The sequence below is a fragment of the Nipponia nippon genome, unplaced genomic scaffold (assembly GCF_047370975.1).
Source record: "Nipponia nippon isolate SJK-2023a ecotype South Korea unplaced genomic scaffold, ASM4737097v1 scaffold_6, whole genome shotgun sequence".
In the NCBI taxonomy this organism is placed as follows: Eukaryota; Metazoa; Chordata; class Aves; order Pelecaniformes; family Threskiornithidae; genus Nipponia; species Nipponia nippon.
In genome coordinates, this window is record NW_028262380.1 from 54,883,924 (window position 1) to 54,909,534 (window position 25,611).

General features: G+C 38.3%; 1 protein-coding gene across 1 annotated transcript in view; it reads left to right on the forward strand.

The window, feature by feature from the left end:
• Positions 1-22,265, forward strand: part of METAP1 (methionyl aminopeptidase 1) — a 28,266-nt gene extending 6,001 nt beyond the window's left edge. Inside the window, exons 2-11 of the mRNA XM_087736596.1 lie at positions 4,519-4,570; positions 6,939-7,051; positions 8,398-8,458; positions 9,310-9,401; positions 10,097-10,180; positions 11,730-11,868; positions 15,286-15,417; positions 17,969-18,112; positions 20,510-20,575; positions 20,746-22,265. Coding sequence (XP_087592722.1) covers positions 4,519-4,570; positions 6,939-7,051; positions 8,398-8,458; positions 9,310-9,401; positions 10,097-10,180; positions 11,730-11,868; positions 15,286-15,417; positions 17,969-18,112; positions 20,510-20,575; positions 20,746-20,906 — 1,044 coding nt within the window. The 3' untranslated portion in view covers positions 20,907-22,265. The remainder of the gene's footprint in view (positions 1-4,518; positions 4,571-6,938; positions 7,052-8,397; positions 8,459-9,309; positions 9,402-10,096; positions 10,181-11,729; positions 11,869-15,285; positions 15,418-17,968; positions 18,113-20,509; positions 20,576-20,745) is intronic.
• The last annotated feature ends 3,346 nt before the right edge of the window (positions 22,266-25,611 follow it).

The window sequence follows — 25,611 nt, forward strand, 5'->3', positions numbered from 1 at the left end:
GCCCAAAACAATTTTACATTCCAAAGGACATATTTAAATTCTATTTAAAAAATTGCTCAGAATATTTTAAAATACAATGTACGGCTTGGCACTGTCTCCTAGATGTTTACCTATTACAATTCAGGGTATAATGACATGCAAAAGACAGCCAGTCTGTCTCCACAGTCTCGGTTCCAGCTGTCTTTTTTTTTTTTTTTTGCTGTAGAATAGGTATTTTTGGAAATTCATCACAGTGGCTCTAAATGATGAGCACAGTGGATGGAGAGGGGTAATTTCATGGAAGTTGGACACGAGTTGGAGTTCTCAGTAACTGTACAGTGGGGTGGTTTTTGCATACCTGCTGATAGGTGTATTTACAGTGTCAAATGCCAGGCTGTATAAAGCAGCAGTACCCAAAGGTGAAGGGGAGCCTGAAGAAGAGTGTCAGCCTTAAGGCTGGAAATCGCTGACTGAGAGTTGGCAGAGCTAACTTTAAATGAGCTGCTACCTTGCAAAGGCAGTTCAGAAACACAATCAATAAGTATGCCTTGAATTCTGTGTTGTGGTGCCTGCATAGCTTCCTGTAGTTGGGTAGCTTGTTTAAAGCTAGTTTGGTTATGTCTGTGGTATACAGGGGTTTGCAGTGTAGTTACATCCTAATCTTGGTTGGTTTAGTACCCTTTTGTCCTCTGGAATTTGCAGTTGGCTGTGCTTTTCTACTTCTTAATCAGGTTCCATGGATATATGAACCAAAAGAATAAGAAGCTCTCCATTATTACTGTAAAGATGACAATAAATATAGGAAAAAAATTCCTTGCTAAATAGCTCAATAACTGTTTTAAAGGGTTTTGGTTTGTTCTTTCAATGGCTGATTAATAAAAAAAAAAGCCTAAGGTATTTGGTAGTGATCATTGTGTTCATAGTGAAAATGCACTCTACTGTAAAAGAAATTCTGCTATGCTGCATGATTCTGTCAATATTTCAACCAGTAAATAGATGTTGGGCCAAGTCCTTAAGGTAAAAATCATTTACAGAAATAACGTGGCTTCCACAACGTGGTCCAAGAGCAATCTTTCTAGATCGTAATGCTGATTGTGCCTTTGGTTACCTTTTGGTAAATGCACAGGTTCTGGTGAACACTGGGTTGAGCTTGTCTCTAAACACAGAGTCAGTGGGATTGGCTTAAGAATGGCTGGAAGCCAGAAATGTTGTTAAAGGTTTAAATATGTTGACGGCCTCTGTCTAAAAATCACAGTTGTATTTCTCTTGCTGATAGAATAGTTGTACCCAAGATTGCTCTAAACAAACTGAGAATTACCCCTCCGACCCCTGCCTTTTTTTTTGTCATACATTTGACCTCTCTTCTTGTACAGACCTCTTCAGTGTTTCCAAGTCTGTCTTGATTGCTATATAAAAACCACATGCAATAAAAAGAAAAATGCTTTAGGTGAGAAGGGTGGGGATATTAATATCAGACATACTAATGGATAATGTAGTGTTTGAAACGAAATCCAGGAAGTCTTCCAAATTCATGTTATTCCTGTGTACTTTCCCCCTGAAGCTAATGAGTGTTTTCAAATATAGCCATGTGAGGTCACGTCTTCCTTTTTAACCATATCAGAAAAAAAATTCTTTAATTTCTTTGTTGTAATATTAAAAGTTACCCTGGATATTTTTTCCCTGGATTTTGTTTATTTATTCATTGAAATTTTTCTGTCCTGATCTGTATATGGCATAGGAACATGGAAGAATCATTAGAGGCAGGAATGATAATAGGAAGATTGAAGTAAATGTCTCAGCAGAAGGCTGAGAGGAGAAGGCTCAGCAGAGAAGGCTCAGCAAAAAGCAGAATTTTCTCCAGAAAATTCTCCAGAAAGTGGCCCAGATGGAGAGAAAGAGTGGCTTTCTTCCATGGCTTGTCAGGAAGTCTGCTGTATAGAAGGTGAGGGTGTTTGCAATATGCAGTGGTACATTGGTAGTGCTTTGTCGCCAGAGCTATGATTCTTCAACCTGTGAGATGACAGCTGCCATATTTTTATCTGGAATTGCCAAGGCAGAGCTCTGCGGGCATGTGCAATGTAGTGCTTGTGCAGTAAGTTGTTGAATATAAATAGTTTGTGTGTACCCAGTAAGTCCAGTGCTTACAGGAAGCATATGACTGATCCTACACGAAATACATGGGTTGTAGGTGGATGTGCAGCATATCCTTTGAGTGCCTTCCAAAAGTGTCAGACCAAGACAGATATTCATTGATTGTACACTGCATGTGTAATAGCCTGTGCTTACAAAAACGCTTCGGACTTGCTGTGTGTACTTGTTGCAGTGGGTTGAAGTGCATATAGTGCACGTGTCTGGGATGTCCCGGTGTACAGCAGCTTGTTTGGAGCTGTGCTGTAGTAGTTCTGACTGAGCTGCTGTTCCTCTGGAAATAGGGGGCAAGTAAAATCTGGGAAACATGTCTGGGAAAACTCAAGACATGTGGCAGCCTTATGCAGGATCCTCTTAGGCTGTTTACAGCTGCAGGAAATAAAATGCCAAAATGGAGCCTGTCAGGTTATGATACTGCCAGAAGTGTGGTGTTTGCCTGGTGTTTTCTCATTATGGATTGGCAAAGAGGAAAGACTGTTGGCATCGGAAAAAGGAGTGGCATTGGAGAATACACTCCAAAATTTCATGGGGAAGGAGAGAATGAACTACAACTGGTAATTACCGCAGCTGATGTATGTCTTCATTCCCCAAATGCTCCTTTATATCCCAAGAAGTGGACTTTAGATTTGCAGACTTGGTAGCCGCTCTAAGTCTTTAGTTCTGTAATCCTCCTTCTTCGGCTTCAGAACAGAGGCCTGGTGTTTAAAAGGGGATTAAAACCATACTGGTGCTTCTAGTGTCCTTGAAATAGGGTTTTTAGCTTTTTTTATTTTTTTTTTAAATAGGCCTCAGTTAAAACCTGCTCCTTTTTCCCAGCTCTCCAACAGAAAATGGATAATAGTGCAGCACAAAGGTCTGTGTATGCAGCAGGTTATACAAGCATGACAGTAAAACCTTCTGCTGCTTGTTCAAACAGGCGTTCTCTTTGGTAATCTAAAGTGTTGGTTTCAGAGCCTCTTGTTGCCCAGACCTTTATGTAGCACCATGGCATGTCAAGTGCCCAGTCCAGAGAATGTGGCGGCTTAGAGTATATGGCGTAGGAGAAGACAACAAACAACTGGTTTTGGTAATGAGGGCAATAGGACACAACAGGGTCTCTTTGAACATAGATATACTTGTGCATCACTTTCCTGTGGTCTTGCGGATACAATTTGATGACTACTGGTTGCAAGACTAACGAGAAAATGTGGAGAAGATGGCTCTACAGGAGCAGACAGTTAAGACTGCTCAATAGCAACTGTGAAGCAGGGGTAGAACGTTATACACCAGGCTTAGTTTATAGATCTGTTGTCTTGGACTGGTTGAGTGTTGTATACATTAGGTTGAATCAGTTGTTGGCTCTGGATGGTAGTTTTACAATGATGATTCAGCATTAGTATTGTCTTTTCTTATAAAGGAAAACAGTTTGCTTCCTGCCTCTTTCTTCAGAAATGCAGCTGTTATTGTAAATGATTGGAATTAGCTGTTTCCTAATAGTTGTTTTGAGTGCACATAGCCATTGAATTAGACTTTCTGCTACAAAACCAAATAATTTCCTAATTAGCACCTTAAAGGATCACCTTTAATGCTGCCTTCTGCAGCTTTTCTACTGAAATTTCTCATTTTTTCATGTCTTTCCTTCATCTTAGTCTTTCTTTATTCTTCTCCAGCTGCCAGCCATTTCCATCTGCCCCTTTGCTGATTCATTGTTTGTCGCATGAACTGCTCTATTTGTGCTTGGGAAGAAGAGAAAAAGACAAACTCCTCCTTCACAGTCACTCTTTTCTTGATTTCCATTTCAACTTTCTCTGTTTTTTTTCATTTCCTATTTCCATTCAGTAGCCCTCACTTTTTCCCCTTTAATCTATTTCATTTTTTTCCCCTCTGATTGTGCTGATTGGCCTCTGTTGCTTTCCTGTGCTGGGGAAGGAGGCAGAAAGGACGCAATTAGCAGGAGGAGATGGCTTCTTGTAGGAGCCAAGGGAGGACCATCCTGCCCACTGCAATGCTGTAATAGCTGGTATGGAGATAGACTCTGTGTTTCAGCCAACCTGGAGCAACCGTGGCATTTAGTTACTCATTAAAATGATAAAGGGACAATATTTAGTAGATAGGATTAGATCAGTGTGTTTCACTGTGATGGGTTCGTCTGTTTGGCTATGCTTTCTGTCTATTCTGGCTCATAAGCTGTTGAATGTGATATTTTCTATTGTTAAGACTAGCAGTTACAGTAGTATTTACTGCATGTTGCTACAAGGGTTAATAAAATCATTCTTCTAGTTTTCTTTTAAAATACAGTTGCTTCTCTGTTTTGTGGGGATGGCATGTCTGTCCAGGGTAATGCTACTTAAAACATACATATATATATATATATATATATTTGTTTGTTTGTTTGTTTGTTTGCAATTCTAGGAATGCTTTAAGGGAAGCTGGGCCACTCACAAGTTATTACACAAGAAAGCAAGTAAGTACATTTTTTTAAATCCGTTTTAATATTGTTTTGAATTTGCTTTGTCCTGTGCAGCTGGCTCTAGGTGGCCCTGCTTGAGTAGGGGGTTGGACCAGCTGACCTCCAGAGGTCTCTTCCAACCTCAACTGTTCTGTGATTCTGTGTCTCAGAATGGTATGGATTTTTGCAAGATATCTGGCACTGCATTGTGCTTATCTGAAATTTTTGTCCAGTTCTTGGTAATCTAAAGATCTATGTAAAATTTCAGAGACAGTGGTACAGAAATCTCTGTTTCTGTTCCCTTTTCTATTTGTATGAAGTATTCCTTGAGCTACGTTGCTGGGTATATGAACAGAGAAAGAGGGATGCTGAAATAAAGGGCAAGGAGAATAATAAACCATTATTATAAGGCATTGCCAGGCTTGTTCCATCATAGCATTTTGATTTCTAATGTAGTAAAAGGCAGTAAAGTGGGGAAGGTTCTTGTGAAGACTTTGTGATTAGACACTTGCTGCAATGCAAGCGAGCCAGTCAGAGTGCAGCTCTTCTGCACATTTGAGGTGTACCCCTTTGGAGAAAAAAAAAAAAAAAAAAAAAAAAGAAAATGCTTTTGTGCACTGATGCAGCCATTGATAGGAGAAGGTATCATAGCTAGGATTTTGCTGAGTTTAGTTGAAGGTAATAAGAGTATTTGTATGCCTTAGTTACAGTTGGTAGCTCCGGCACAAAAATACTGGTAGACTGGTAGATTCTCCCTTACCTGATTAGTAAAAACAATCCATGAGTTTAAAACCAAACAAACAAAAAGAGAGAGCAGACACAAGTTCTGCCCCCCTTGCCACCTCCTCCTCCTCCTCCCCTTCATCCCCCTGTCCATCTTCATCAAGCCCTGCTTAAAAGGGAGGTGGGATTAAAAAGTAAGTGGCATGGCAGAAATTCAAATTTTCAAGTAATTTACCTCCTCCTTTCCTAAAACCCAATAAAGCTTCTTTTTCCATGATAAATGTTGCGTGGTTAATAGGTTGGAGTAGCACAGACAATTACAAATGTTTTCCTTCCGTCTGCCTTCCTAATGTAGGGGTCTCACAGTTCACACTTGCGTTCTGTATCCTATTACTTCGTACCTGCATGGATGTGAAACTGTCTTTGTTAGTAGTTCTAGTAATCTTCTGGTGCAGTCTTCTAATGCCTTTGTTTATCTGACAGCAAATTTTTTTATGGTTCCACTAAATCTGTGATCTTGTTGGCTTCCTGGATAACTGCTGAGCCCAAGATGAGCTGGCTTGGTTCTGATAGCCCTTGAGACCTCAATGCAACAAACTACAGAAGCATCTCAAGGGAATCCAAAATATCGCTTCATTAAAACTTTGGATTTTTAAATTATTATTTCTCAGTGGTTCATCTAAACTGAACGTTATGTGAGCAGATGGCTCAGATGTCAGCCATGGAGACTCTGAGGAACTCACATTAGGGCTTGCTATGGCAGACGTTTTGCCATCTCTTCATTCTTGTGAGATATAAAAAGAGAAAACAAACTTAAGTTATTAGGTTATGAGTTAAAGATTAATGCTGCCGTGCTCTTTCTTAACCCTTGCCTCTTCTTCCCGAGTAAATATTTTTCCTTTTGGTAATACTCATGATCTACTTGCTTCAATCCTTTATGTAAACACCTTCAATCTGCCCTGTTAGAACTGTGTTATTTGTGAATGAAGGCAGTCACTGGACCACATCAGACATGAATTTCACAAGGTTGAGAGAGCTGGGAACCTTCAGCAGATTGGGACCATCTTGTCAGGTGCACGCACTGCCTGTCCTGAAATGCAGAAGTGGCAGCACCCGCGCTCCCTCCATCAGATCTGGAGGGGTAGCAGGCTCCATATATTGAATCTAACAGTTGGATACCCTCCTTCACAGCCCAGGTCATTTCTGTCACTGAATGCTAAGAGAAATTGCAGAAGAGGAACATTCATCTACGGTGCAAGAGTGTTAATTGCAGGGATAATGAGTGTTTCTGTAGAAATATGCGTTTTCCCAAGAATGAAAACAAGCACAGAACTATGTTTTAGCACTACAAACGGAGAGCAACTTAATTATTACACTTTGTCTGTGCATTCGGTACTGCTGTCCTGACATTCCCCTGTTTGCTGTTGAATAAAGATAGAGTTGGCAGGATGTGAATTTTGCATGTGAAAAACTTAAGGGCAATACACAATGATAACTGCTACTTACACTTTCATATATCAGTATCTAAAATGCCAGGAAGAGTCAAATCCAGACTTATGTGCTTCTAAGTCACTTTCTGGACCCCACAGTTCTTGTTCTTAGTAGGACTGATTTTGCTGCTGCAATTTTTTTTTCTTTTTTTTTTTTTTTGTCTCTTCAGAAGATGAAAAAGCTAAGCGTGAAGTTTCCTCTTGGACCTTGGAAGGTGACGTTAACACAAATCCGTGGTCTGGTTATCGATATACTGGTAAACTCAGGCCACACTATCCACTGGTAAGCAATAGGTGCCACTCTGAACTTCAGCACTGCTATGTTCTGTAGCAACTAATGGACCAGTCCTGACCTGGTTACCTCCCACATTTTAGCAGAGAAGGGAAAGCTTCTTAAACAATCTGAATCTGATTGCAAGGACATGTATGACTGTGTCCTTATTATGGTTCATTTTGATTTAACTTGATCTATCTCTTGGTATATTTAAAATGAAGGAAGTGCCTGTGAGGTAACATGCATCCGTAACGGGCTTAAGCGCATACCTTTTGGCTGTGCATTTTGACATTTATTCTGCAAAAAGCTGCTGCTAGTTCAGATGAAGTCTTCTCGTAGCTGTTTACTGTTCTCACCAATAATGGAGCAGTCTGTTTGAGAAAAAACTCAGGTGAATTAATTTAGAATTTAAATAAATGGGTTTATATTATTTTACGTAAGTGGTTTGAAATAACCTGGTGAGTAAGCTGGTGAGCAGCTCTGCTGAAGGAACAGAGGTTATAGTGATCTCCGGCACTGGAATGGTGAAGAATAACTGAGGTCAGTAACATCTTCAGCTGTAAAAGGTGGGTTTAGAATATGACCTCAGTATAGCTGTATTTTTAAATTGGTACATGTTTGTATGTGGAATAAGCCAAAGTTTTTACAGGAATAACGCCATTTTATTTACATGTGTCTTTTCTAATTGGCCTGTGCTAGAAATGCTGCCCCTGTGGCATCCTCTCTGTAGTGTTCTCCATCTGTTACAGGCTCATCAGAGAACAGATTAACAGAGCCTGAGCCCACGGGTGTTTGTTAGTGTCGTTGGAGAATGGGTGTTTTGGATATGTCGCCGGCCAAGTAATTTAGTAGTGTTATCGCTGAACATTTGCTTTTTTGTCTTCTGACTCCTGTAGGATTGATGCAAATGAAACTATAATAAAAAGTGCTAATGACTAGGGTGATGATTAGAAATAACAATCTTGCTAATAGACACTAATAACCAGAGAGAGGAAGGATGCATTTGGAACCAGTGTGTTTGCAGTCTGGAAAGTAGCAGAATAAACACTACAATGTAACAGGGATAATATGTCATAAAACCAGTTTCATTTACTTGACACATAAAAGTTTGAGTTTTACAAAGCTGTGAAGTTGGCTATTAAGAGGTTGTATAATATGAAAGCAATAAATAGTAACAGGAGAATCTTTGAGAAATTAAAATTGGAACTGTTTTGGAGTGTTTGCATACTTCGCAACTTTTTCTAAGTGGAATTAGCCATATTTCACTGTATTTAATTTTGCTGCATGAGTCTCTGTTTTTGCAACTATAAGAAGTATTCTTGCAACCTAACAAGCTTTCACTATAACTTATTTAGACACCAACGAGACCTGTGCCAAGTTATATTCAGAGACCGGATTATGCTGATCACCCGCTAGGTAACTTGAAACAAATCACAATTACGGAGTGTTATGTTTGCTTTCTATTTTTCTTCTAATTGAAAAAGCCTTTAAAGCATGAAGGAGAAGGGAACCTCTTCTTTTACCTATTCTTCTCACTCTACCTCTTCTTCCCCCACATGGTTTGTTTTGGTATTTTCCCCTTTTTATATCGGTATTGGTCCTTTGCATTTCCCAAAAAAAGGTGCTATAAAGTCTGTTAGAATTATTTTTAAATCTTCAGCCGTTCTTTAGTTATTCTTTACAGAATGTAAATATTTAAATAACACAAAATACTGTCTTTTAGGGGGTTGTTCAACTATAAAACTGAGCTTGCACAGAATTTGGTAGGAAGAATTTATGTGTTTTCATCAGCTGATTATTGCAATAATACAACTAGAGATATTCACAAGCTTATATAACCCTTTATGGCTCTTTTAGAATATTATTTATTACTATTTATTACCGCCAAAGCAGCTAAAAAAAAAAAAAAAAAAAAGAGAAAAAGACTTTTCTATTAATAAAATAATTTCCCTGTAAATCTGATTTTGTAAGGTTGTGTTTTGACTAACTGGACATGGTCGTTTTGTGCAGTAAGTGAACAGGCATCCCGAGCACACGTGGGCATTACGATATTGTGGAAGGCTTATGAATTCAAATTAATCTGGGTAATGATGATAACGCTATGACTTGGTGGTTCGTTACTTTAGTCTGTGGTGAGAAAGTACGTACTTTTATTGCCTTTGGTAAGCTAAGTAAGTTCCTTGATTGGATACATGTAGCAATTGCTCCTCTATATAACGTGTTTTTTTTCTTTCTTTTTTTTCCTCCTCCCCTTTTTATCTTTTCAGGAATGTCTGAATCAGAACAGGCTTTAAAAGGAACCTCTCAAATAAAAATACTCTCGTCTGAGGATATAGAAGGGATGCGAGTAGTGTGTAGGGTAAGGGGGTTTTGTTTTTTGTTAGAAACTGCCTTTATTCTTTAAGAATCTATAGTGATTTTACCAGTTTGTGACAGCACATTTGGGAGTACAACCTTTCAAACCACTTTTCAGCACTGAAAAATAGTTTAGGAAATTTGGTGTTTTCTTGTTTTTTCTCTCCTTGTGACTCCCAATTCACAAAACTATTTTGCAAGCAGAAAGATGACTTTTATCTGTTTTCTGGCTTTGTTGTTACTAGTGAGATAATCCGTGGCTGAAATGTTGTTACTGTAAGAATGTATTTTATAGTGCATAAATAAGAACAGAACTTTTTCCTCTCCTAGAGTTAGTACTCAGTAAAAACTAAAAAGCAAAAGCAAAACAGAGCCCCATCCCCAACAATTTTTGAAAAAGAGCTGTTCAACTGTAATCACTTTCTTGTGCATAAAGTCAAACTTTGAAATGTATTTAGGTAGTCTGATTTAAGTTTATAGTATTCAAGGAAATTGTGGTCCAAGTCTTAATTGGTGTATTTTGAAGTGTCACAGAGGTGGCTTAGTAATATAACTTGTAGACATCTCAAAATATTTCTAGAGCCCAAGTCTACCCAGCTTTCTTAGCAGTCTCAGTGTAGCTGTAGAAGATGGGTCGCTTAATCTTCTAGGGAGTAGTCCTGGTCTTAGTTTAAATCAGTACTTTTGTTTCGTTTGCAGCTTGCTAGAGAAGTATTGGATGTTGCTGCCATGATGGTGAAAGCAGGTGTAACTACTGAAGAAATTGATCACGCTGTCCATTTAGTAAGGTTATTTTATTGTTCTTCTGACGTTTAAAGGTGCTTTCTTCTATCCCTTTATTTTTGAATGATAGTTGTGTGGTTTTCTTTGTTGTTGCATGAATTCCTTTTCTTTATTTTAAACTGTTTCCCAGTTTGAAGCTAGTGGGTAGTGCAGATGTTAGAAATACCTTACAGTGCAATGGTAGATTCAAAATGAGGTAGGAACTCTGGGGCCTCTCTCGGTATCAGCTCCTTCCATGATTCCCAGCTTCAGATTCCAACTAAGTTTCTTTACCTGTTTTCTCGGTTAACATCATATAAATTTCTTTCTTCTAAACCCTTTTTGCTCCACAGATACCATTATATAAAGAATATCGTATGTAGGCCATAGACTTTTTGTGCTCTGTGGTGTTGGTTAAGACAAACAGAGGAGAAGGTTTAATTATTTATCATTGGGAATCAGAACTGAGGAGCCTGAGAGAGAATTGAAGCAAGATGTTTGATGCAGTCAGGCAAACTAAAGCCACAATCCAGCAAAGTACTTGAAATAAATGTTCCAAGTATTTTCCTGGCCTAACTATTCATAGGTACTTGAATGGTGTAATTTTTGGTTTTCTTTGTTTTCTTCTCTATAAGGCATGTAAAGTGAGAATTGAGGATACTTTTGTCCACTATGGGGAAGGCAATGATTTTGGTATAGTTAAGCTTGTTAGAAAGCTTTCTGATTGCTGTTCTTTTTATCTGCATTTGCAGCTGATGAGCCAAGATTGTAAGGAACTTATTCTGGTTTGATTAGGCCGGAGGTTTCTGTTGAACTGCATTAAACACTAAATTATTTGCTTATGCATAATGTCTGACGTGAAAAACTAGTAGTTAAACTGGTGTTATCTCTCCTCAGCAGTTTTTGGCAACTTTTGCATGGCAGATTGTTGATACCAACCAATATCCTTAAGTGGTACTTTGCAGTTTTAAAACAGTATTATTTTTTTAAAATAAAGAAAGTTTACACCATATTATTTTTCCTCGGTATGTCACATAGTGCATGTATGTATGTATATGTAAGTACATGTGAAATATATGTGTCAGTTTTGCAAAAATCCAAAAAGTTATTAAAAGTTATTTAAAAAGTTATTAAAGTGAGTGCAAAGGAAGCAGCTTAAGGTTTTAAAGCTAGGGGTGAGAGAGTGGTGCTAAATGTTATTTTGTCTAGCTTGTGTATTTTGCAAAAATACTTAAAGCCTTAGACCAGGTGCTTAAAAACAGTCATTGAAAATGGCTGTTTTTTTAACTGACTAAATATTGCTATGCATTGTTTTAAACCTAAATATTTCAGCTTTGGTAGGTGAACATAAAGATGAGAAGAAAAAAAATTAAAAGTAGCTTTACTTTCTTTCTGGTAAGAAATGGAAAGCATAACAAAATACCATAATGCCAAAAAATGCTTCAAGAATCTTATTTTCAAGAGTCACCGCTTTTCAACCTATCATTCTTATTGTAAAGCTGTTGTGCATATGTTTTTTATTTGTACAAAACTTACTAATGTAAAGTGTAAATTGTATTTTCTACATTAGGCTTGTATTGCAAGGAACTGCTATCCTTCCCCTCTGAATTATTATAATTTCCCTAAGTCGTGTTGTACATCAGTGAATGAAGTGATCTGTCATGGAATTCCTGACAGGAGGCCATTGCAGGAGGGAGATATTGTTAATGGTAAGTGCTATGAAAATTAACCTTCAACGTTTCTACCCTCTATCCAGTTAAACCATGCAGTAAGGTGAGGTTTCACTAGCAGGCAACGTGATTGGAATAGCTTCTTAAGAGAGGCTTTTGTTCTAGTTTACCAATTAACCTCTGCTCTTTATGTATTTAAATTAATGAGTTTATTTAATAAAATAATTTAAAAAGTTTGGTTCCACTTTAAGAGCTTTATAATTCTTCTACCCTGCTCTGTGCATCTGTGCATTAGTATGGTGCCTGAGTATTCCACTTGTGGGCTAGGTTCCACTTGTTCCAGACTGTATATTGAGTTATTCAACTCGATTAATTCTGTGTGAATTCTTAATCAGATGGCTCTAGATCCTTAACATTTTGCTACGGACATGATGATTATGACAACTGTAGAGGATCCTAATGGTGAGGCATTGTATAGGTGCATATTAAAAAGCATAGCCTTTTTTTTTGAGCATCTTACAGCCTAACAGTACCAACTGCTTTTTGGTCATGGTACTCGAGGTACTTACACCTTCTTGGGTGGTGAGCGATACTTTTATAAATTACTTGACTATTTTTTTGTTTTCTCATTAATTTCTTCTTGGTTTGGCAGTAAAAATTAATGACATTTGTTTTGTAGAAACATTTGCACCTTTGCTTATTGCATTGGTTTGCTTTTCTCTTATCCGTAAATAAACACCCAGCGTATCCTAAGGTTTGACCTACCTCTAGAAGCAGTTTGGAATCCTTTTAGATTGTCAGATATTTGATATATATTAACATGCAATAATAGCTACTAAGTCTACGGCTCAGTGCTGCGGGTAACAGTCTTTTCAGAACAAGCATCACGATTGCTTCCCCTTTCTAGGTCAGGTTTGGTCTGGCTGATAGCTCTGAGCTGTAGCATACATGTAACCATTTGGCCAAAGCTCCTTTATCGTTGTTTAATTTCAAAGATGGTGCCTTTGCACAGCTCTCTGTTGTTGCCAGCTTTTCTGGCATTGCTGGACTCCAAACTAAGGAGCCCAGTTAAGCTTACTAGGTTGGCTTCATCTACACAGTGCTTTACCTTTCTGCTATTTGCATGCAAACGCTGTACCTCACCACTAGAAAACACCTTTTATAAGAGGCTTTAGTCATACCTTTGTTCAAATCCCTGCCCTGACTGCACTTGCCCAACCTTTGAGCCTTCTGCTTTGTTTTGATGAGGAAGAACTAGTTCACTTTTTTGTAGCTGAGTAGGTCTTGTTACAAAATGGTCCACATTTTGTGGGTTGAACATGCGTTCCCCGTGGGCTTCCAAGTCTTGTAGGCTTCTTTTTGGTAAGGTAGTGGCTCAAAAGCCTCTTTAAAAGAAGGAACAAGAGAGGGTACAAAGGAAGAGAGAGAAAAAGCACTTTGGAGGGATTGTGTCCAGTGAACAAGAGGGAAGTTCCCATCTTTCTCTTTACTTAAAACTTTTTAGCCTGCTGGAAGCAAAAGGGGAACATGTCAGGGTCCAAACCAAGTTTTTAGAATCACAGGAAAACATCATCCAGAAGGTACTGGCAGGTGATGTCTACACCAATCTCCTGCTCTGAGCAGGGCCTCATAACATTTTGTTATTGTACTGCTCCCTGGGAGCAGATTCTTAAACAGAGCTGATCTCTCTGCAAAGTGAGATGTTCTGGCCAAATCTGGCAGCATCAAGAGAAAGTCTTGTAACCATGTGGCCTACAGAGATAGCCTCTTTGCAGCAAGTAGTCTGGACACTCTGCGAAGGAGCTCTGATACACAGTTCACAAGAAACTTATCCAGATAAGTTAGCAGGGTGCTGATTTCTATACAGCCCTGTTGTTACGTTACCGGGTATGTACACTTGTCAAAATGTTCCAGTACTTCCACGCAATCATGCAGTGAGTATAGTGTAACCCTGAATATGCATGCATCCACAACAGGCAGTACTGTTTTCATGCGGTGTTAATTTCTTTTAAATATTTGCCAGCAGTACAGATTTACTATTGACACCAATGTGTTTTTCCCCATGTTTTCCTATAAAGGTTGTACTGGTCTCTCTAAGCAGCTCATATGCCATATTCCTAAACTATTATTGCTCAGTACAGTTTCCTTCATGGCTATTTACCTGTGAGGGGGTCTGCGTGTGGATTTCGTCATTAATAGCAGTTCAATAACTATTTTAGTGGTTTTGGTACTCTAGCAGCTATTAGACCTATCAGGCTACTGACAGAGTCTGTTAAACACGAAAGTACCCATTCTACCACAGGAAGTCAACTTGATATGCAAATATAATTTATTTTGCATGTGTTTACTATATATAATGACTATATGATGGCAGGTTTTAATTTTTCCACTCGTCTGCTATGAGAGACAGGATACTAGAATAGATGACAGCTATGTCTAAGCTGGTAGGCCTGTTCCTATGTTTTGTAAAAGGACTATTTGCAACAAGCATCTTGTATGAATGTTCTTGTATGAAAGCATATCTTTTTTTTTTTTTTTTTTGGAATGAGTTAAACTAAAAAAGTTGTTTGTTTTGTTTGTTTGTTTGTTTTTTCCCCTCTGCATATGCTGCTATTTTTCAAGAATGAGTTATATCACTTTTAGTTTACAACGAACTTCATAAGTAAAGCAAACAAGTTAGAGTTTTGCTGCAACATAATTCTAAACTTATTTTATGTTCTTCTAGACCTCGGTTGTTTAAGCATGCCCTTTTCATTCTTGCTGTTTGCCTGATACTAAATGTTTAAATACTTTAATTTGAAAGAAAAAAGAAGTTTTACGTTGTTTGGTATATTTTTCTTAGTCAGGAATATTGGAAAGCTGTTGTGTATTTAATGTTCAAGAAATTTTACCTTTATGGCTGGAATCAATGGGTTTTGGCATTACAATTTTTGCAAAGGTGTGACTTATTATTCTAAACGTGCATAGCAATTACCTAAGTTAAAATACAGGTTAAAACATGACTACATACCTTTTTAAATTTAATTTTCCCCCTGTTAGTGCTGGAGTTAATTCTAAGAAAATATTTTAACCAGGTAAATCACCATGGAGCAAAGAGCTTCTCTTTCCTGTTTTTATATTTACGTAGAAAACCAATCATGAGCCTGCTGTGTCTGTGTTGCATTAGAGTGTGGTTTTTTCTCTTCCTTTTTTTCTTTTTTTTTTTTTTTTAATGAAATCAAACCATTGATCAGTGAAACACTATCTTATTAATTAATTCTATAGAATCTACAGGATAAGCATGAGAGAGTTGATTCTGCTGGAAGAGTTTACATCTGGAATTCTTCCAAAGTAATCTTTTAACTTCACAATTACAATACTACATTTTTACATCTGTGTGTTGTCCTTTCACAAATCAAGAGACAAGAAGTGAGAAATACAGTGCTAATATTACAACATGTCTGGTATTCTTTGCAGTGGATATTACTGTCTATCGTAATGGCTACCATGGAGATCTGAACGAGACATTTTATGTTGGAGAAGTTGATGAGGGTGCAAGGAGGCTTGTCCAAACAACTTATGAGTGCCTAATGCAAGCAATCGATGCAGGTAAACCCTTTGGCTAGGGCCTGAAGCCATTATGGTTTTGGTTCTCAAACATGAGTGCTCATATTTGCTATTGGCCGGGAGTGACTTCTGTTGTAGAACACAGAAGCGTTAATGTGTGTCACCGGCAGATGATGTATATTGTATAATACAGTGATTCTTCAAATGGCATAGTTCTGTGGGTGGTGGTTGCAACTTTTATTTGAAATGTGGGTTGACAAGGAAAATGTAATTGATGCTGAGCTGATCCACATATGGTGATATTTACATGGAAACAGCCTTTTCGGACTATTAGATGGATGAATAAGTCATCCTGGATCTGAGGAGTTTAGAGAACGTGAAGAACAAAGTGTGTTCTGAAAAACCAAAGTATGGCTTCCTAGTTTTATAATTTGTATGGTGTTGCACAATGAACCAATAAGGTAAAACACTGTTTGAACACTTAGACATATCTCTTTACCCCTGCCAAACCTGATGGTTATTTCATAAAGCTAATTATGAGCTCTTGATTTTCAACTGTGGGAGTATGACAGAGAAGACAGATCTGTATCCCTCAGTACCCACAGAACTTTAATTATGTTGCTTAGATATAACTCAGGACAGCTTCATTGAGACATACAATGAGACAGAAAGGTAGCTAGAGAATGTCATGTTCAACTTCATTCACAAAGGAATATACTTAGTTCTCTTAGACAAACAGAAAACAAAACAAAGATCTCCCAAGTCCCTGGAAATATTTGTATCCTCTGTATCTTTTATACCCTGCAGCTTCTTAAAATCCCCAATAAAATTTACTCACTTCATGGCCTCTAAAGAACTGAAGTTTAAGGTGCTATATACGAAGGCTTTAAACTTGCATTTAATCAAAAGTAGATGGAAAAAAAAATTACAATGAACTTACTTTGGTTAATAATTTGGAGATAGCTAGCCAAGCTGAAAAGACAAAAATCCATATGAATGATGTCTGGCGTATCCATTGTGAGACCAAGAAGCTACTGCAGCATTGAGCTGTGAAGAATATAGATTACCTATTTATGTGGGATTACTATTCTGAAATGAGCACTTTGTTTTTCAGAGGTAAATCAGAATAATGTTTATCTTTGCTCCTGTAGTTTATATCAAATATTATATGTGTTGTCTCTTATCTTTCATATCCTGACTATGACAGAAATTCACCTTTGTGTTCATTATAATGAGATTTAAATTCTCAGTGTAATTTTTCTTTACCAGATTTTTAGATGCTGTAACAGCTTTTAATAGATTTTAGACATTCCCTGTTAGTAGGAATTCTGTCAGCGTCTCAGCTGTTAAAAAGGGTCGCCTCTCCCCTGTTTAAATCATCTTAATTTCTTGGACCAGCAGAGTTCTAACTAGGAGAGTTGTATGAGAGAGAGCAGCAGAGGGCTCCTTGCTGCCTTGAGATGAGTTGCCTGGTATTGTCAGGCCCGAAGGAGATGGTACTACTTCACAACTATATAGCACAAAACCAGCAGATTAACTTTTCCTCTCTTTCCCACTGTTGTCTCTTTTTTGTATTTTGGGAAAAGCGTGCACATTCCAGTGATCTAAATTTCTTGTTATTTTCTGTAAATTCAGCTTACTGAATTAAGTTGTAGTTGTTTACATTAGCAGAGAATTGAACTAATTGGCTTGCTTCACATAAAGTTTTAGCTATGTATGTGAACTCTGCTTAAGATGGCTCTACATAACCATACAACATCTGGCTCCTGAAGGCAGAGCATGTATTTGGGGAGTTCTGAATGATCTTGAAATAGCATTTACATTCTTTTTTTCTTTTTAGTGGCTCAAGGTTGCCTTTGGTATGCATCTTCATTAGCTGATGGATGAGGCATTGTTGCTTTTATGGTATTATTATTCCCTTGTCCAAGAGCTCAAAGTGAATTTTTCACGCCATTTTAATCTGTTTCAAACTCTTTAACTTTTAAGGCTTCCTAAAAGGATTGTCAAAAAAGTTAGTGCTGCATGTGAACATTTCTTATTTGCTGTAGCATTGCCACTAAAAATCTTGTCTAAGAGTAGAGATACCTGCTCTGTCTTCCCCCCCCGCCCTTCTTGGTCCTTCACATATAATCATTTTTCCTCTTTGTTTATGTGCACTTCTCACGTAGTAGAGAGATAAATGTATATTAAAACATTGTTCATACATTCATTGAAAGAAGCACTGCAACTCTGCATATGAGAAGTTACCAAGTACTTTGAAAGTCTTTTGTTGTCTTTAATTTCAAACTTCAACATCCTTTTCATGTATGAGCACTTACATCCACAAAAGGAAGAAAGTAGTGTCCTTGTGAAGAAGGAATTTTCTTCTCTCTCTCTCATTTTCTCTTTTATATGAGACTGTTTCCTCCCTCTCTGTTATTGCACTCACTTATATACTTGGTGGATTAAGTAATCATAGGAAGTTGCATACGAGAGCAGATGGCCATACAAGCCATGAGTGCTACAGAGATATTAGCCTGAATGGTGTTTGATGGTTAGTTATGTTGAAAGCAAGCTCTATAAATTTCCATCTGTATCTCTCTCAATTTTTCAGTAAAACCTGGTGTTCGGTACAGAGAACTGGGAAACATTATTCAGAAACACGCTCAAGCAAATGGATTTTCAGTGGTTCGGAGCTACTGTGGGCATGGAATCCATAAACTTTTCCATACGGCCCCTAATGTACCACATTATGCCAGTGAGTATTCATTCCCTTTGCATTGTCCTGTAGATAAGAAGTGGTTTCCAATGAACGCACCCAATTTACTTCTTGCTTATATGCTAATAAAGTAGCGTGTTGCCCGACAGCCATCAAGTTAGCATTTTTGCACTTGTGAAATAATTTTTTTCTAAACTCTGGACCATAGCATGCTTTATGAACCTAAATAAGGTGAATATATTACATACTGAGGCAACCTGTGCTTACAGTAATGGTTAGTGTTAGCTCTCTTCTGTACTGGGTAAGTGCTCAATGTTTTTGCCTGAATTCCCAACTAATTCCTTAGACATCCTTGTCTGACATGAATGGGCAAATGCTTCTATCTTTAGAAGGTCTAAGCAAAAACTTACTGCCACTTCCAGATGTAAATAAAAGGCTTTTTGAATAGTATAGACAGGTGTTGTGCCTGAACCTGAATCCTGTTATGTTTCACTTTTCTTCATTTGAGTGTTGTGATCTGGTGTTCCTGGAAACTTCTGTAGTGTGTGGCAGAGGAGGAACGACCCTTCCCGCAGCAGGTTCTCAGCTTTATCTTTTGGAAATGGCAATGTTCCCATAACAATTTTTGCCAGCAGGACTAAGAAACAGCATCCACAGAGGCAAAGGAGAGAAGCTTAAGTGCCAGTGGACAACTAAGAATAGAATAAATATCATGAAGCAGTGATAAATAGTTCACACCTACTTCAGCTGCAAAGCTCCCCTGATAGGACATTTATTTCCTCAGACTTGACAGATGCCTCCATCTTCCCATCTCCTAATGAGCTGTAACACAGGTTATAGTTATAGATTATAATCTAGCAATCCCTGACTTTTCATGTCGTCATTTCCCCAAGTTATTTTTTTTTTTCAGAGAACAGAGAAAATCTATTAATCGCAGGGTAGAAGGGTATCGATTCCTGGTATTTACTTTTTGTCATGTAAAATGAAGAAAATCTGGATTCTTTGGAGATGAAGGACATTTTATACCGATTAAAATGCAATCTGAGAAAAAGGAAATTTCTGTCTTTCCTGGCTGATGGGAACTTTGAACTTTTTTTTTACATTGAGCCAGAATGTCCGTTCACAAAAACGAAGATGCTGTGTTTTCTTCTGGTATTTCAAAATACAGATTCACAGCAAAAGCAAAGAGGAAAGACCTGAGGGACTTAAAGCCTCTTGGAGGAAAAAAACCTGAAAGCTGCTGCTTATTTCTGGCTTACAGTGAAAGGATTTTTAAAAGCAAAGAGCTCATTTTATAAGCCTTTAAATTATTTAACAAAATCATGAAAACTACATGGAATAAGGGACAAAATCTGTTCAGATGCAAAAGACCAGAAACTTAAATGTAAGTGTTGAGAGCAAGAAATAACAGCACATGATGGACATAGAGGCAAGACCTTTTAAATAAAAGAAAAATGTTCTGGTGGCTGCTGTATCTGCTTCATGTCTGAGATTTTTAAAGCATCGAGGTGATTTAGACAATTTAATAAATTTACACAACTAGAGTAGACTGGGGGATGGGGAATCTGTATGTAATGATTGATGCAAATTGTCTACAGCAGCAAAGTAGCTTGGAGCTAACAGTTCCTGTGCAATAGTGGCGTTTGTTCCAGCTCTCGCATGCTAGGCTGAGTCGGATCTAAGCTGCACTGCCGTTCAAGGTGAAACAGGGCAGAAGAAAAGGTCTGAAGCCTTTCTTCAGTCAAACTACACTCCTAGAGACGTGCTGTGCATCAGTTCATGTGCCTCCACATAAACATTTTTGGTGTGTATAGCATCAAAAAGTTCCAGTGTTATTGTCCTGGATGCCTTGAAATTCTCTGCCTTTTTATGTCAGCTAAAGAAATACAGCATTATCACCCTGACACTACTATGACCCCATTACCCAGAGTAACGAGGGGGGCAATGTGTCTTTCATAAATGGAATCGTGGGATTACTTAACCGCTATCATATTTTGACAATTTATTGGAGCTAATGGTTCAGTGGAAACAAGTTAAGAGGTTTCAAGCCTTCCCTGAATAGCTTAAATACTTCTTATTTTTATTGATTTTTTTTTTTTTAATAATGATGTTTTTAATGATGTCTGCAGAAATTCCTGTATTACATTTCTTCAGTGTTTCTGTAGAACTGGAGTTGAACTCCAGTTGTTGGAGAGAAAGACAACATTTAATTTTAAGCCCCTTGAGTAAACATTGCAGTGTTGGAAGAGGGAGAGAAGGAGAGAACTAAGGGAAATCTTAATGTAAGAATTAAAAACGGACAAGTCATGAATGGGTCATCTCTGAAGGGCTCTTCTGACTTTTATAGTATTCCTGCTGTATTCTTCTAGGACAAGGATTCATTCATTTACTAAGATGGGATCACTTTTTCTAACTTGAGCATTTATTTTATTGCAGAAAATAAGGCAGTTGGAGTCATGAAGCCAGGTCACGTGTTTACAATTGAACCAATGATCTGTGAAGGTGAGCAATTTAGCGATAGAGTAAAATGGTTACTCTTGTTTACTATTAAGTAGTGATGGAATAGGATGCTGGTTCTATTCCGTATAGTAGATAGATTTTTTTCACGTCTCTTTGGAGAACTGATATCTGTTACTTAAAAACAGTCAAAAAGTCATCATTTATGTTTTTAGGTGGTTGGCAAGATGAAACATGGCCTGATGGTTGGACTGCGGTAACAAGAGATGGAAAGCGATCTGCCCAGTTTGAACACACTCTTCTGGTCACTGATACAGGCTGTGAGATCTTGACCCGGCGGCTGGATAGTATTCGTCCCCATTTCATGTCCCAGTGATAGTCTAGACTGAGCAGGTGGATCTGAACGATACATTTTTTTTTTTTTTTTGTCTCTGTACTATGCATTTTTTTAAGAGTACAGAATAGAGAGATTTCATCATTTACTTTGTTCTCAGTGATTGTAGATAAGAGGAATATCTTGAAGAACCTGACCCAATGTCTGGAAAAGCAGAGAAGAACTTAAAGAATTTCCTGCTTTCCTCCTACCTACAACACTCGTGCTATATTTTTCTTATTTCTTCAGTTATCTCTTTAGCACCTTTCTTCCAATTAGACCCACAATTGCTTCTGTTGCTGCCATGATATTAGCTAGAAAAGTGTGGGTAACCTTTCCCACTGGGACTTGATATTTTGGGATCCAGGTTTTTTTCACCACTTCAGCGTGCCCTGTCTGGTATGTGAGTGGCACCTGAGATTTTAAGCATTTCTAGTTCCAAAGACTTGCTCCTGCTTCTGCAGATACTGTTCTAATGGGCTGGGCCTTGTTTGTTTGTCAGTTGAGAAGGGGGCAGAAGGGAGAAAGACATGCATGTTGCCAAGAATAGGCTACCCTTACCTTTAATTCTGTCCCCATCTCTCTGCTGATGGCCTCTGTGCTGATTGTGACTGTAGGTGACACACTGTGTTAATGGCAGGACTTGTTTCTCTTGCTGGAGATTTGATAGTATGGGCTTCCTACAGGGAAAATTAATAAATTCTGTCTTTATATGCAGCTCCTTGGAATAAGCTGCTTCTCGGTGAAGCAGTATTTGCAGGCAGTCTCCTGCTCCAAAAGCTTGGTGAAGCTGATGTATCAGACTTGCCTAGGTAAAGGAACGAAACAAGAACCAAAAAGATCCCACGATTGATGGGATCCCTGTGTGTGTTAACTGTGGGGCATTTTTTAAAGGTACATCCGCAGTAGCTGTGGGGGATTGGATTTGCAAGAGTTAGAGTGAAACGAGTGTATCTCAAAACAAGTCTGAGTGTGAGAAAATGAAACACCTTCAATGCTGTGTTCATTTTCTTTTGGTAATTTTTAAACAGGTCATTTTTTTCCCCCTCAGTTAAGTGAGTCTCATGCTTTTGGAAAGTCTTAGCGGGGCAGCTATGAAAGCTAATCTTTCTTCCTCAGACTGGGTATAGAGTGGGCAATGCTAGTCTATATACCCCTTTATTTTCTGTTAATGGGTCATGAGGAGCTGGAAACGGTCATGTTAAGGAGTGTGGATTGATTAAGCCTCTCTTCTCTCTACCCTTTCTTTTCCCATGCCCACTTCCTTTCCTTCATCTTTTGGTGTCTCTGCTGAGGAAATTTATTTTTTTTTTCTGATTTGTAATGAAAATTTTTTCAGACCCCATTGCAGACTTAGTCTTACACCACTGTAATACAAGAAATAGTTAAACCAATGCAGATGTTAAATCATACAATCATGGGCATAAAATACACCTTTACAAGGTGTCTGGTGAATTTGTTGCCACATTAGACCCAAGCATATGAGGTACTGCATACCCTTGGCTCCCCTTGGCACTGCAGAATTTAGGTGGGGGAAAGGGGTTAGTGCTTCATAGAACTGGACTCGTGTACTACCAAATACCAAATTTGCCAGAAAATGTCTTCTCTGCCCTGAGTGCCTCAGACCTCTGTTGCTGTAAGAGTATCATTGCAATGTTTTCATTACCTTTATTATTATTTTTAATTATGCAGTAAAGTGACCTGAAATGATGCTTGTAGAGCGTGTGTGTGTGCGTATGCGTGTGTGTGTGTGTATAGATTTTAACAAACCAGACTGTAGTACTTGAGTGGAATTACCTGTGTTGAATGAGATGTGATGTATTGAGGAGATGACTGTCCTGGAGGTTTGCCCACCATATCATTCACTTGAATGGTTACAACGGTCTTGCCTTTTCTATATGTGTGTGTATGATGGGGGGGCTTCATTTTTGGTCTATAAAATAAAAGTTGCAGCTGCTTTTAACAGAAATAATTTTTTTTTTTTTTGTGATCCAAAACCAGACATAGCGTTCTCAGTTATATCCAGGTTTGCTTGCACTAGTGCAAGCCTTACTGGTAGATGCATGCAACCAGTTAAAAATCACCCTTAAACGTGCACGCGTGCCACTTGAATACTTCTTTGATGTTGCACCAGTACAACCAAATTTGACACTGCACGTTTTTAATGTAGGTAATCTATGATACTGTGCATTTCTGCCTATAAATTGAAATCACAGCATGAAAACTGTTTATACTGACTTGATACTACCACAGTATTTTTAAACAAGTGGAAAGCTTAGTCAGCATCTACACCAGTTCTTTCAACATGAGATAGCACATCAGCCTGGAGAACAAAACTTATTTAATAAAAATATTGTGAAAGGCTATCACCTATCTAGCTGTAACTTTGCTTGAACATGACATACTAAACTTGTGCTGACTGGACTTGGGAAATGATCTATTTTTGATTCTTACAGAAGTTTCTATCCACTTAAATAAAAAAAACCAAAACAAACCAAAACAAACCGAATCTACTTTCTAATGAAATTTTTAGAAATTCTGTACACTTTTGCCGAAAACACAATCCTGCAGTTAGTTCTGAAACACTTTCCCTTTCCCTGAAAAGTATTATACTTTCCCTGAAAGTATTTTCCCTTTACTATCATATAAGAGAGTGTGGAAACTCTTCGTGCTGCTTCTGCAAACTGACATGAATATTTAGGGGAGAAGATTTGATAGCTAATGTTGAATAAAAGTAACAGCACGAGGAGAGGGGACAAGCTGCATCTTTTACAGGACAGCCTGCAGAGTACATGCACATTTCATGTACAGTCATTTAGTGGAAACTTTGTCCATTGAAGTCCTTACAGTTGTCAAGATGGTACAGTTCAATACAGTACCTTGATCACCACGAATGGGGTACAAGCTCTTGTGTTTATGATTCCCTTTGTTAGCTGAGCAACTTCAAAGAGACTACTTCAAACATGCTCCATTCAATCAGTTCCTTTGCTGGACAAAGTAGTCTCAAAACTCTGCTACATAAGGGCTAGGACATCAATTCTTCTAGGGGCCGGGAAGAAGCTGTAAGTCTTTGACTTGAGTGCTCTGGTATCTCTAAATGTCTTTGTTGTTGGCTTACCCTGGTATTACAAGACTAGTTTTCCACAAACACTCTAAAATGCAGGTTCTCTAAAGTAATAATGTAATGCAGACAACACAATTGTACAGTCTTGATCTAGTCTGTGCAGCCTAGAGGAACAACTGGTACAGTATAAATATTTTAAATCTGTTAGATCCAGATGGGGGCTTGTTTTGCTAAGATGTTGAGCTAATATTTTATTGATATCAACTTGTAGTTATAGAGTACTCCTGCTGGAATGGCTTGACAGCAAGTTTTCTACTGAATTCTTTAATGTTCAGCCAGCGTTTCTGGAGCTACAAGGTACTGAGGATCACTTCACTGCTCTGTCGGAGGGCTCGCTTTCCTGGTACAAATTCACTTTTTATTTCTTCTGGATGCTCAAAATTGAATTCTCATTACATTGATGGGAGTTAACTTTGTTGTTTACTTTGTCTGAAATGAAGTTAGAAATCCAGCAACCTCAGCTATTTTTAGAATGCTCTAGGGATGTCTTTCCAATGACAAATGGAGAAGATGTAATTGTCCCAGTTGTATAGCGGTGTCTTGGGTAAGGTAGTTGTTAGTGGCGAGAGGCAATTTCTTCTAATAAGATTACTGTTTGCATTCAGAGTTCTCTGTAACAGTTGTTTTGACCAGGCTCCCTTAAAACATTAAACTTCTCTCTTAATCAGTGTCCTTGGTTCACTGAAAAGCACTGACTTTTTATGTATATAACTTTTCTTTAACTGGGTAGGCTTTCTGCCTCTGCTTTGCAGTCTATTTTCTGCTGTTCCTCTGTTTTTCTGGACCTGTGGCACTGCTTACAGGTTTCAATTCAAAGAAATCTTATCCAGACAAATCACTTCAACTATAGTTAAGAAAAAAACGTGCAACTCCAAAATTAAGACTTAACTCCTCCACCAAACAAACAAAAAAATCCCAGAAAACCTTGAAGCCTTCATCACACAATGCTAATGGTCCCCTGCACCCCTCAAGAGCAGGCTGCTGCTCTAATAATAACATTCCCTGCTTCGATGGCATGATCGTGTTTCTGACTAAATAGAGGTAACAGTCCCATGTTGTGTGTTTTTGCAATGTTGGCTGCAAACCTGCTTCAGTTGTCAGTAAGTTTAAGGAAATGGCAAAACTGCTACTGACGTTTTGGACGACACCACTGGGGCAAGTGACTAGGGTAGTCTATGCTACCATCTTTACAACAGGCCTGCCTACAGCTACTGTAATGAGCCAACTAGGAAATAAGGCAGAATATGGACTTCCCAAGTGAAGATGGGTACACCTGGACACTTAGGTCATACATCCAACCACACTCTGCTCTATGGTTGGCTTCCAGGTAGAGCTGGATGGTACATCCTTTGTCGTCCTAGAATAGCCTCAGAAGCTTGACAGCTGTTGGAGTTCTTGCTACTCTCTCAGTAGAGAGAGTACCAATGCTGCTGCTCAACCCAGCTGCGCTTAGGAAACTGCCTAGTGTAATGAATCCCACATCATTTGCTGGTGACTCTGAAGAATGCTTTTGCTGTCATGTACACACCTACTGTAAAAAATCACTAGAGGAAAACAGTAAGACACAGCAATCATAGTCACAGT